This window comes from Ambystoma mexicanum, chromosome 2q (genome assembly GCF_040938575.1).
Source record: "Ambystoma mexicanum isolate Mex_15411 chromosome 2q, UKY_AmexF1_1, whole genome shotgun sequence".
Classification (NCBI taxonomy): domain Eukaryota; kingdom Metazoa; phylum Chordata; class Amphibia; order Caudata; family Ambystomatidae; genus Ambystoma; species Ambystoma mexicanum.
In genome coordinates, this window is record NC_090924.1 from 1,468,525,962 (window position 1) to 1,468,539,140 (window position 13,179).

Below are 13,179 nucleotides of genomic sequence, written 5' to 3' on the forward strand. Positions count from 1 at the left end.
GGGACCAGGGTGCTAATTACGGTACCGCAATTTGCGGCACCGTAATTAACGCCATCCTCATTCCCATAGAGCCCTACGGGGCAAAAATGGGACTGGGGAAGGGGGAATTACCGCCCCGTCAACCTTGGAATAGGGCGGTAATTCCCCTTTCCTCCAAGGCAGTGCCGGTATTGTACCGGCATGGACCAAGGTGCTATTAGCACCTTGGTCCTCCGCCTACCGTGTAATGAGGACCAATGACTACATACATACGGCAAAGGTATATCAAGTATCGCTGGCCCACTGCTTCCTGTGGCCCTGATCGTAGTTGGTGGAAGTTGCGCTATTAAGTATCTCTAACATGAGCCCGTGTGAGATTGGTCCTCCAGGTGGGTGGGCTGCCAGGGCCCCTAAGGGCGTACCTACAATGATTTGTCTCATGTCCCGCGTCCATGTAAAATGGTAGAACGTTCCCTGTTTGTTAGAGTGTTTATATCATTGTCATGGGAACCGTGGTCCTATGTCTGTTTCTATGAATGCTGTCTACTAGTTGTCGGCCATATTTTGGGTACTTCGATATTAGAAGTTAAAGGGAAGCTGCATTATGAGACCCAAGTCCTAAGTTTTGTCATAATTGTGTACAATCCATTTGTGTGTTAACACAAGGGATAGGAATGCACTGGGTGGCAGATTACATGGAACAATGTGGTTTTTGTAGATTTATTTCATGCACGTTTAGTGCATGTATAATGACATACAACAATTGAGTATTAGGTGCCCTGGGTTTTACATGTATACACATCAAAGGCATGTAACTGAGGGGGATTTATGAAGTGTGTTTGTAGGCTACATGAACAACAGGAAATGTGCCCGCAGTTACTACCCAAAACCACAACAGGCAACCAATTTAAATGAACCCCCACTTCTGCAGCCGGAAATGCAGCTTTGATGTGTATCCCTGTCATCAAGTGAAGGGCCTGGAGTATTAAAAAAAAAAACACAGGGTCCCCTTCTCTAATGTTTCCCCATAGCAACCGTGAAAGGCAGAAGTCTATCAAGAGTGAGAACCCCAACATTAAGGTTGACGTCTTTTTGTAACTTAAGATTGTAGAATGTAGGGGGTGCTTAGGTCGAGAGCTTGCAAATCCAGCATTCATCCAGTGGGCCGCTGGCCACGACTTCGGGGTCCCTTTGACGCACCTATATCGGAACCTGAAGTGGCCTGGCCTTGCAGTCCGTTCTTCATACAGATCCTTTTGGAAGACCAGGATTCTTGCCTCTACCGTACTGCCTGCTCCAGGTTGAGCTTCACACTTTGCCTCACCCCCTGCTCCGAAGGATATTTGTGGATTTGTTGGATAAATATAACATCACGAGAGCTTAGAGACAACCAAACACCCAGGCCAGCTCGTGCAGGGTGTATAGCTCCTGCACAGCCCTCCGAGGGGCAGGACATACCTGGTTTACACTTGTAGGAAACAATGAGGTACTTGGAGGTCTCTGGGCAAGGGTCCATCCCAAACATCCGGCTGTTTACGGAGAACTGGCAAAAGCGCTGGTCCTGGCACTCATCGAGAACCTTCTGGAAGAGAGAGACAGGAAGACTTATAACATGCATTGAGATCTGATCTAGTCTAGAACCTGCCGGAAGAGAGACATGGAGACTTATAACATGCATTGGGCACTGGTCTAGAACCTGCTGGAAGAGACAGAGATGAAGACATATGTGACGGATTGAGTGCTGTTATCAGCACCCAGTTAAAACCTTCTAAAAGTGACATTAAGGTCACTCATTGTCATTGCTATGCACAGGGCAGCCGACTGTAGTGGGCTGCAGAGGACTGTAGTGGGCTGCAAGGCAGGGAGTCCAGAGGCACAGGGCAGCCGACTGTAGTGGGCTGCCGAGGACTGTAATAGGCTGCAAGACAGGGAGTCTAGAGGCACAGGGCAGCAGACTGTAGTGGGCTGCCGAGGACTGTAGTAGGCTGCAAGGCAGAGAGTCCAGAGGAGCAGGACAGAGAGCTGAAGTAGGCTGCAGACAGAGAGCCCAGAGGAACAGGGCAGCAAGCAGCGAGCCCAAAGGTGCTGGACACTGAGGCAGGGAGCCCAGAGGAGCAGAGCTGAAGGCAGAGGAGTGTAGCAAGCTGCAAGGCAGGGAGCCCAGAGGAGCCGGGCAAAGGGCACAGTATCAGAAGCAGGATAATACAGCAACAGGAACAGCAAACAAATTCGAGTCACAAGGCAAAAAGGGGCTGGGAGAACTCTTAATGCAAGAGACTGAGATCCTGCAGGCAGCTGCTTAAATACAGCCCTGCCCTGTACTGAGGCAGGTTAATTGGCAGCACCTGGAGCAACACGCCTGAAGGTAATCTGCCTCCTCCCTCTCTGGTCCTGAGAAGGTGGAAGCAGCACTGATTTCTAGGGTTTCTGGGTATTGTTGTTCCAATGCTGATGAATGGGAATAGCCAGGAAATGATAACTGTAGCAAGGTGCATTATGGTACATGTAGTTAGCTGAATTAAATAAGAAAATACCAAAGTCGTGCAAGTGGAATTTAAGGGCCAAAGTGTGAATAGGGGTTGTTCAAAGAGTATTATGAAGATAAATGAGTTCCAAATAGTCCATGATGGTTGCCAATGTGTGCGCCAGTGGCACAGGCATGACAGATGAGCCCAGGGAGGATGGCACCACCCAATGACGGCGAGATGAGCCCAAGGAGGATGGCACCACCCAATGATGGTGAGATGAGCCCAGGAAGGATGGCACTACCCAATGACGGTGAGATGAGCCCAGAGAGGATGGCACCTCCCAATGACGGTGAGATGAGCCCAGGGAGGATGGCACATCCCAATGATGGTGAGATGAGCCCAGGAAGGATGGCACCACCCAATGACAGTGAGATGAGCCCAGAGAGGATGGCACCTCCCAATGACGGTTAGATGAGCCCAGGGAGGATGGCACCTCCCAATGATGGTGAGATGATCCATGGGAGGATGGCACCTCCCAATGATGGTGAGATGAGCCCAGGAAGGATAGCACCACCCAATGATGATGAGATGAGCCCAGGGAGGATGGCACCACCCAATGATGGTGAGATGAGCCCAGGGAGGATGGCACCTCCCAATGATGGTGAGATGAGCCCAGGGAGGATGGCACCATCCAATGACGGTGAGAAGAGCCCAGGGAGGATTGCACCTCCCAATGATGGTGAGATGAGCCCAGGGAGGATGGCACCTCCCAATGATGGTGAGATGAGCCCAGGGAGGATGACACCTCCCAATGACGGTGAGATGAGCCCAGAGAGGATGGCACCTCCCAATGACGGTGAAATGATCCCAGGGGGGATGGCACCTCCCAATGACGGTGAGAAGAGCCCAGGGAGGATGGCACCTCCCAATTGCGGTGAGAAGAGCCCAGGGAGGATGGCACCTCCCAATGACGGTGAGAAGAGCCCAGGGAGGATGGCACTTCCCAATGACAGTGAGATGAGCCCAGGGAGGATGGCACCTCCCAATGATTGTGAGAAGAGCCCAGGGAGGATGGCACCTCCCAATGATGCTGAGATGAGCCCAGGGAGGATAACACCTACCAATGATGGTGAGAAGAGCCGAGGGAGGATGGCACCCCCCAATGACGGTGAGATGGGCCCAGGGAGGATGGCACCCCCCAATGACGGTGAGATGAGCCCAGGGAGGATGGCATCTCTCAGTGATGGTGAGATGAGCCCAGGGAGGATGGCACCACCCAATGAAAGTGAGATGAGCCCAGGGAGGATGGCACCTCCCAATGATGGTGAGAAGAGCCCAGGGAGGATGGCACCTCCCAATGATGCTGGGATGAGCCCAGGGAGGATAACACCTACCAATGATGGTGAGAAGAGCCGAGGGAGGATGGCACCCCCAATGACGGTGAGATGGGCCCAGGGAGGATGGCACCCCATAATGACGGTGAGATGAGCCCAGGGAGGATGGCACCTCCCAATGACGGTGAGATGAGCCCAGGGAGGATGGCACCTCCCAATGACGGTGAGATGAGCCCAGGGAGGATGACAACTCCCAATGACGGTGAGATGAGCCCAGGGAGGATGGCACCTACCAATGACGGTGAGAAGAGCCCAGGGAGGATGGCACCCCCTAATGATGGTGAGATGAGTTCAGGGAGGATGGCACCCCCCAATGATGGTGTGATGAGCCCAGGGAGGATGGCACCTCCCAATGACGGTGAGATGAGCCCAGGGAGGATGGCACCTCCCAATGACGGTGAGATGATCCATGGGAGGATGGCACCACCCAATGACGGTGAGATGAGCCCAGGGAGGATGGCACCTCCCAATGACGGTGAGATGATCCATGGGAGGATGGCACCACCCAATGACGGTGAGATGAGCCCAGGGAAGATGGCACCTCCCAATGACGGTGAGATGATCCATGGGAGGATGGCACCACCCAAAGACGGTGAGATGAGTCCAGGGAGGATGGCACCTCCCAATGACGATGAGATGAGCCCAGGGAGGATGGCACCTCCCAATGACGGTGAGAAGAGCCCAGGGAGGATGGCACCTCCCAATGACGGTGAAATGATCCCAGGGAGGATGGCACCTCCCAATGACAGTGAGAAGAGCCAAGGGAGGATGGCACCTCCCAATGATGGTGAGAAGAGCCCAGGGAGGATGGCACCTCCCAATGACGGTGAGATGAGCTCAGGGAGGATGGCACCATCCAATGATGGTGAGATGATCCCAGGGAGGATGGCACCTCCCAATGACATTGAGAAGAGCCCAGGGAGGATGGCACCCCCCAATGATGGTGAGATGAGTTCAGGGAGGATGGCACCCCCCAATGACGGTGTGATGAGCCCAGGGAGGATGGCACCTCCCAATGACGGTGAGATGAGCCCAGGGAGGATTGCACCTCCCAATGACGGTGAGATGATCCATGGGAGGATGGCACCACCCAATGATGGTGAGATGAGCCCAGGAAGGATGGCCCCACCCAATGACAGTGAGATGAGCCCAGAGAGGATGGCACCTCCCAATGACGGTTAGATGAGCCCAGGGAGGATGGCACCTCCCAATGATGGTGAGATGATCCATGGGAGGATGGCACCTCCCAATGATGGTGAGATGAGCCCAGGAAGGATGGCACCACCCAATGATGATGAGATGAGCCCAGGGAGGATGGCACCTCCCAATGATGGTGAGATGAGCCCAGGGAGGATGGCACCTCCCAATGATGGTGAGATGAGCCCAGGGAGGATGGCACCATCCAATGACGGTGAGAAGAGCCCAGGGAGGATTGCACCTCCCAATGATGGTGAGATGAGCCCAGGGAGGATGGCACCTCCCAATGATGGTGAGATGAGCCCAGGGAGGATGACACCTCCCAATGACGGTGAGATGAGCCCAGAGAGGATGGCACCTCCCAATGACGGTGAAATGATCCCAGGGGGGATGGCACCTCCCAATGACGGTGAGAAGAGCCCAGGGAGGATGGCACCTCCCAATTGCGGTGAGAAGAGCCCAGGGAGGATGGCACCTCCCAATGACGGTGAGAAGAGCCCAGGGAGGATGGCACTTCCCAATGACAGTGAGATGAGCCCAGGGAGTATGGCACCACCCAATGAGGGTGAGATGAGCCCAGGGAGGATGACATCTCTCAGTGATGGTGAGATGAGCCTAGGGAGGATGGCACCACCCAATGACAGTGAGATGAGCCCAGGGAGGATGGCACCTCCCAATGATGGTGAGAAGAGCCCAGGGAGGATGGCACCTCCCAATGATGCTGAGATGAGCCCAGGGAGGATAACACCTACCAATGATGGTGAGAAGAGCCGAGGGAGGATGGCACCCCCCAATGACGGTGAGATGGGCCCAGGGAGGATGGCACCCCCCAACAACGGTGAGATGAGCCCAGGGAGGATGGCACCTCCCAATGACGGTGAGATGAGCCCAGGGAGGATGACAACTCCCAATGACGGTGAGATGAGCCCAGGGAGGATGACACCTACCAATGACGGTGAGAAGAGCCCAGGGAGGATGGCACCCCCCAATGACGGTGAGATGAGTTCAGGGAGGATGGCACCCCCCAATGACGGTGTGATGAGCCCAGGGAGGATGGCACCTCCCAATGACGGTGAGATGAGCCCAGGGAGGATGGCACCTCCCAATGACGGTGAGATGATCCATGGGAGGATGGCACCACCCAATGACGGTGAGATGAGCCCAGGGAGGATGGCACCTCCCAATGACGGTGAGATGATCCATGGGAGGATGGCACCACCCAATGACGGTGAGATGAGCCCAGGGAGGATGGCACCTCCCAATGACGGTGAGATGATCCATGGGAGGATGGCACCACCCAAAGACGGTGAGATGAGTCCAGGGAGGATGGCACCTCCCAATGACGGTGAAATGATCCCAGGCAGGATGGCACCTCCCAATGACAGTGAGAAGAGCCAAGGGAGGATGGCACCTCCCAATGATGGTGAGAAGAGCCCAGGGAGGATGGCACCTCCCAATGACGGTGAGATGAGCTCAGGGAGGATGGCACCATCCAATGATGGTGAGATGATCCCAGGGAGGATGGCACCTCCCAATGACATTGAGAAGAGCCCAGGGAGGATGGCACCTCCCAATGACGGTGAGAAGAGCCCAGGGAGGATGGCACCTCCCAATGATGGTGAAATGATCCCAGGGAGGATGGCACCTCCCAATGACAGTGAGAAGAGCCCAGGGAGGATGGCACCTCCCAATGACGGTGAGAAGAGCCCAGGGAGGACCTCCCAATGACAGTGAGATGAGCCCAGGGAGTATGGCATTGCACAATGACAGTGAGATGAGCACAGGGAGGATGGCACCTCCCAATGATGGTGAGATGAGCCCAGGGAGGATGGCACCCCGAAATGACGGTGAGATGAGCCCAGGGAGGATGGCACCTCCCAATAATGGTGAGATGAGCCCAGGGAGGATGGCACCACCCAATGACAGTGAGATGAGCCCAGGGAGGATGGCACCTCCCAATGATGGTGAGATGAGCCCAGGGAGGATGGCACCATCCAATGACAGTGAGATGAGCCCAGGGAGGATGGCACCTCCCAATGATGGTGAGATGAGCCCAGGGAGGATGGCACCACCCAATGACGGTGAGATGAGCCCAGGGAGGATGGCACCTCCCAATGACGGTGAGATGAGCCCAGGGAGGATGGCACCTCCCAATGACGGTGAGATGAGCCCAGGGAGGATGGCACCTCCCAATGACAGTGAGATGAGCCCAGGGAGGATGGCACCATCCAATGACGGTGAGATGAGCCCAGGGAGGATGGCACCATCCAATGACAGTGAGATGAGCCCAGGGAGGATGGCACCATCCAATGACGGTGAGATGATCCCAGGGAGGATGGCACCCCCCAATGACGGTGAGATGAGCCCAGGGAGGATGGCACCTCCCAATAACGGTGAGATGAGCCCAGGGAGAATGGCACCACCCAATGACAGTGAGATGAGCCCAGGGAGGATGGCACCACCCAATGACATGAGCCCAGGGAGGATGGCGCCTCCCAATGAGGGTGAGATGAGCCCAGGGAGGATGGCACCTCCCTATGAGGGTGAGATGAGCCCAGAGAGGATGGCACCTCCCAATGATGGTGAGATGAGCCCAGGGAGGATAGCACCACCCAATGATGGTGAGATGAGCCCAGGGAGGATGGCACCTCCCAATGAGGGTGAGATGAGCACAGGGAGGATGGTACCTCCCAATGACAGTGAGAAGAGCCCAGGGAGGATGGCACCACCCAATGACGGCGAGAAGAGCCCAGGGAAGATGGCACCACCCAATGACATTGAGATGAGCCCAGGGAGGTTGGCACCTCCCAATGACAGTGAGATGAGCCCATGGAGGATGGCACCACCCAATAACGGCGAGATGAGCCCAGGGAGGATGGCGCCTCCCAATGATGGTGAGATGAGCCCAGGGAGGATGGCACCTCCTAAAGATGGTGAGATGATCCCACGGAGGATGGAACCATCCAATAACGGTGAGATGAGCCCAGGGAGGATGGCACCATCCAATGGCGGTGAGATGGGCCCAGGGAGGATGGCACCTCCCAATGATGGTGAGATGAGCCCTGGGAGGATTGCAACACCCAATGACATTGAGCTGAGCCCAAGGAGGATGGTAACACCCAATGATGTGAGATGAGCCCAGGGAGGATGGCACCGTCGAATGATGGTGAGAAGAGCCCAGGAAGGATGGCACCTACCAATGACGGTGAGATGAGCCCAGGGAGGATGGCACCCTCCAATGATGGAAAGATGAGCCCAGGGAGGATGGCACCTCCCAATGATGGTGAGATGAGCCAAGGGAGGATGGCATCTCCCAATGATGGTGAGATGAGCCCAGGGAGGATGGCACCTACCAATGACAGTGAGATGAGCCCAGGGAGGATGGCACCTCCCAATGATGGTGAGATGAGCCCAGGGAGGATGGCACCTCCCAATGACGGTGAGATGAGCCCAGGGAGGATGGAACCATCCAATAACAGTGAGAAGAGCCCAGGGAGGATGGCACCATCCAATGACGGTGAGAAGATCCCAGGGAGGATGGCACCACCCAATGACGGTGAGAAGTGCCCAGGGAGGATGGCACCATCCAATGACAGTGAGAAGATCCCAGGGAGGATGGCACCTCCCAATGATGGTGAGATGAGCCCAGGGAGGATGGCACCACCCAATGACGGTGAGATGATCGCAGGGAGGATGGCACCTCCCAATGATGGTGAGATGAGCCCAGGGAGGATGACACCTCCCAATGATGGTGAGATGAGCCCAGGGAGCATGGCACCACCCAATGACGGTGAGATGATCGCAGGGAGGATGGCACCTCCCAATGATGGTGAGATGAGCCAAGGGAAGATGGCACCTCCCAATGACGGTGAGATGAGCCCAGGGAGGATGGCACCTCCCAATGATGGTGAGATGAGCCCAGGGAGGATGGCACCATCCAATGACGGTGAAATGAGCTCAGAGAGGATGGCACCACCCAATGACGGTGAGATGAGCCCAGGGAGGATGGCACCATCCAATGACGGTGAAATGAGCTCAGAAAGGGTGGCACCACCCAATGACGGTGAGATGAGCCCTGGGAGGATGGCACCTCCCAATGACGGTGAGAGTAGCCCAGGGAGGATGGCATCTCCCAATGACAGTGAGATGAGCCCAGGGAGGATGGCACCTCCCAATGATGGTGAAATGAGCCCAGGGAGGATGGTACCACTCAATGATGGTGAGATGAGCCCAGGGAGGATGGCACCACCCAATGACAGTGAGATGAGCCCAGGGAGGATGGCACCATTCAATGACGGTGAAATGAGCTCAGAGAGGATGGCACCACCCAATGACGGTGAAATGAGCCCAGGGAGGATGGCACCTCCCAATGACGGTGAGATGAGCCCAGGGAGGATGGCACCTCCCAATGAAGGTGAAATGAGCTCAGAGAGGATGGCACCTCCCAATGACGGTGAAATGAGCCCAGGGAGGATGGCATCTCCCAATGATGGTGAGATGATCCCAGGGAGGATGGCACCATCCAATGACGGTGAAATGAGCTCAGAGAGGATGGCACCACCCAATGACAGTGAGATGAGCCCAGGGAGGATGGCACCTCCCAATGACGGTGAGAGTAGCCCAGGGAGGATGGCATCTCCCAATGACGGTGAGATGAGCCCAGGGAGGATGGCACCTCCCAATGATGGTGAAATGAGCCCAGGGAGGATGGTACCACTCAATGATGGTGAGATGAGCCCAGAGAGGATGGCACCTCCCAATGACGGTGAAATGATCCCAGGGAAGATGGCACCTCCCAATGACGGTGAGAAGAGCCCAGGGAGGATGGCACCTCCCAATGACGGTGAGAAGAGCCCAGGGAGGATGGCACCTCCCAATGACGGTGAGAAGAGCCCAGGGAGGATGGCACCTCCCAATAACAGTGAGACGAGCCCAGGGAGTATGGCACCACCCAATGAGGGTGAGATGAGCCCAGGGAGGATGGCATCTCTCAGTGATGGTGAGATGAGCCCAGGGAGGATGGCACCACCCAATGACAGTGAGATGAGCCCAGGGAGGATGGCACCTCCCAATGATGGTGAGAAGAGCCCTGGGAGGATGGCACCTCCCAATGATGCTGAGATGAGCCCAGGGAGGATAACACCTACCAATGATGGTGAGAAGAGCCCAGGGAGGATGGCACCCCCCAATGACGGTGAGATGAGCCCAGGGAGGATGGCACCTCCCAATGACGGTGAGATGAGCCCAGGGAGGATGGCACCCCCCAATGACGGTGAGATGAGCTCAGGGAGGATGGCACCTCCCAATGACGGTGAGATGAGCCCAGGGAGGATGGCACCTCCCAATGACGGTGAGATGAGCCCAGGGAGGATGACAACTCCCAATGACAGTGAGATGAGCCCAGGGAGGATGGCACCTACCAATGACGGTGAGAAGAGCCCAGGGAGGATGGCACCCCCCAATGACGGTGAGATGAGTTCAGGGAGGATGGCACCCCCCAATGACGGTGAGATGATCCATGGGAGGATGGCACCACCCAATGACGGTGAGATGAGCCCAGGGAGGATGGCACCTCCCAATGACGGTGAGATGATCCATGGGAGGATGGCACCACCCAATGACGGTGAGATGAGCCCAGGGAGGATGGCACTTCCCAATGACGATGAGATGAGCCCAGGGAGGATGGCACCTCCCAATGACGGTGAGAAGAGCTCAGGGAGGATGGCACCTCCCAATGACGGTGAAATGATCCCAGGGAGGATGGCACCTCCCAATGACGGTGAGAAGAGCCAAGGGAGGATGGCACCTCCCAATGATGGTGAGAAGAGCCCAGGGAGGATGGCACCTCCCAATGACGGTGAGATGATCCCAGGGAGGATGGCACCTCCCAATGACATTGAGAAGAGCCCAGGGAGGATGGCACCTCCCAATGACGGTGAGAACAGCCCAGGGAGGATGGCACCTCCCAATGACGGTGAGAAGAGCCCAGGGAGGATGGCACCTCCCAATGATGGTGAAATGATCCCAGGGAGGATGGCACCTCCCAATGATGGTGAGAAGAGCCCAGGGAGGATGGCACCTCCCAATGACGGTGAGAAGAGCCCAGGGAGGACCTCCCAATGACAGTGATATGAGCCCAGGGAGTATGGCATTGCACAATGACAGTGAGATGAGCACAGGGAGGATGGCACCTCCCAGTGATGGTGAGATGAGCCCAGGGAGAATGGCACACCCCAATGACAGTGAGATGAGCCCAGGGAGGATGGCACCTCCCAATAACGGTGAGATGAGCCCAGGGAGGATGGCACCACCCAATGACAGTGAGATGAGCCCAGGGAGGATGGCACCTCCCAATGATGGTGTGATGAGCCCAGGGAGGATGGCACCATCCAATGACAGTGAGATGAGCCCAGGGAGGATGGCACCTCCCAATAATGGTGAGATGAGCCCAGGGAGGATGGCACCACCCAATGACAGTGAGATGAGCCCAGGGAGGATGGCACCTCCCAATGACGGTGAGATGAGCCCAGGGAGGATGGCACCTTCCAATGACGGTGAGATGAGCCCAGGGAGGATGGCACCTCCCAATGACAGTGAGATGAGCCCAGGGAGGATGGCACCATCCAATGACGGTGAGATGAGCCCAGGGAGGATGGCACCATCCAATGACAGTGAGATGAGCCCAGGGAGGATGGCACCATCCAATGACGGTGAGATGATCCCAGGGAGGATGGCACCCCCCAATGACGGTGAGATGAGCCCAGGGAGGATGGCACCTCCCAGTAACGGTGAGATGAGCCCAGGGAGGATGGCACCACCCAATGACAGTGAGATGAGCCCAGGGAGGATGGCACCACCCAATGACATGAGCCCAGGGAGGATGGCACCTCCCAATGAGGATGAGATGAGCCCAGGGAGGATGGCGCCTCCCAATGAGGGTGAGATGAGCCCAGAGAGGATGGCACCTCCCAATGATTGTGAGATGAGCCCAGGGAGGATAGCACCACGCAATGATGGTGAGATGAGCCCAGGGAGGATGGCACCGCCCAATGAGGGTGAGATGAGCCCAGGGAGGATGGCACCTCCCAATGACAGTGAGAAGAGCCCAGGGAGGATGGCACCACCCAATGACGGCGAGAAGAGCCCAGTGAGGATGGCACCACCCAATGACATTGAGATGAGCCCAGGGAGGTTGGCACCTCCCAATGACAGTGAGATGAGCCCATGGAGGATGGCACCTCCCAATGACGGCGAGATGAGCCCAGGGAGGATGGCGCCTCCCAATGATGGTGAGATGAGCCCAGGGAGGATGGCACCTCCTAATGATGGTGAGATGATCCCAGGGATGATGGAACCATCCAATAACGGTGAGATGAGCCCAGGGAGGATGGCACCATCCAATGGCGGTGAGATGGGCCCAGGGAGGATGGCACCTCCCAGTGATGGTGAGATGAGCCCTGGGAGGATTGCAACACCCAATGACATTGAGCTGAGCCCAAGGAGGATGGCAACACCCAATGATGTGAGATGAGCCCAGGGAGGATGGCACCCTCCAATGATGGTGAGAGGAGCCCAGGAAGGATGGCACCTACCAATGACGGTGAGATGAGCCCAGGGAGGATGGCACCCTCCAATGATGGCAAGATGAGCCCAGGGAGGATGGCACCTCCCAATGATGGTGAGATGAGCCAAGGGAGGATGGCATCTCCCAATGATGGTGAGATGAGCCCAGGTAGGATGGCACCTGCCAATTCCAGTGAGATGAGCCCAGGGAGGATGGCACCTCCCAATGATGGTGAGATGAGCCCAGGGAGGATTGCACCTCCCAATGACGGTGAGATGAGCCCAGGGAGGATGGAACCATCCAATAACGGTGAGAAGAGCCCAGGGAGGATTGCACCTCCCAATGATGGTGAAATGAGCCCAGGGAGGATGGTACCACTCAATGATGGTGAGATGAGCCCAGGGAGGATGGCACCACCCAATGACAGTGAGATGAGCCCAGGGAGGATGGCACCATTCAATGACGGTGAAATGAGCTCAGAGAGGATGGCACCACCCAATGACGGTGAAATGAGCCCAGGGAGGATGGCACCTCCCAATGACGGTGAGATGAGCCCAGGGAGGATGGCACCTCCCAA

General features: G+C 56.4%; 1 protein-coding gene across 2 annotated transcripts in view; it reads right to left on the minus strand.

Moving 5' to 3' along the window:
- LOC138570276 (protein eva-1 homolog C-like) overlaps positions 1 to 13,179 on the minus strand; it is a 501,916-nt gene that overhangs the window by 268,504 nt on the left and 220,233 nt on the right. For both annotated transcript variants that reach the window (XM_069649046.1, XM_069649045.1), the window contains exon 3: positions 1,438 to 1,561. In XM_069649046.1, the coding sequence (XP_069505147.1) occupies positions 1,438 to 1,561 (124 nt within the window). The remainder of the gene's footprint in view (positions 1 to 1,437; positions 1,562 to 13,179) is intronic.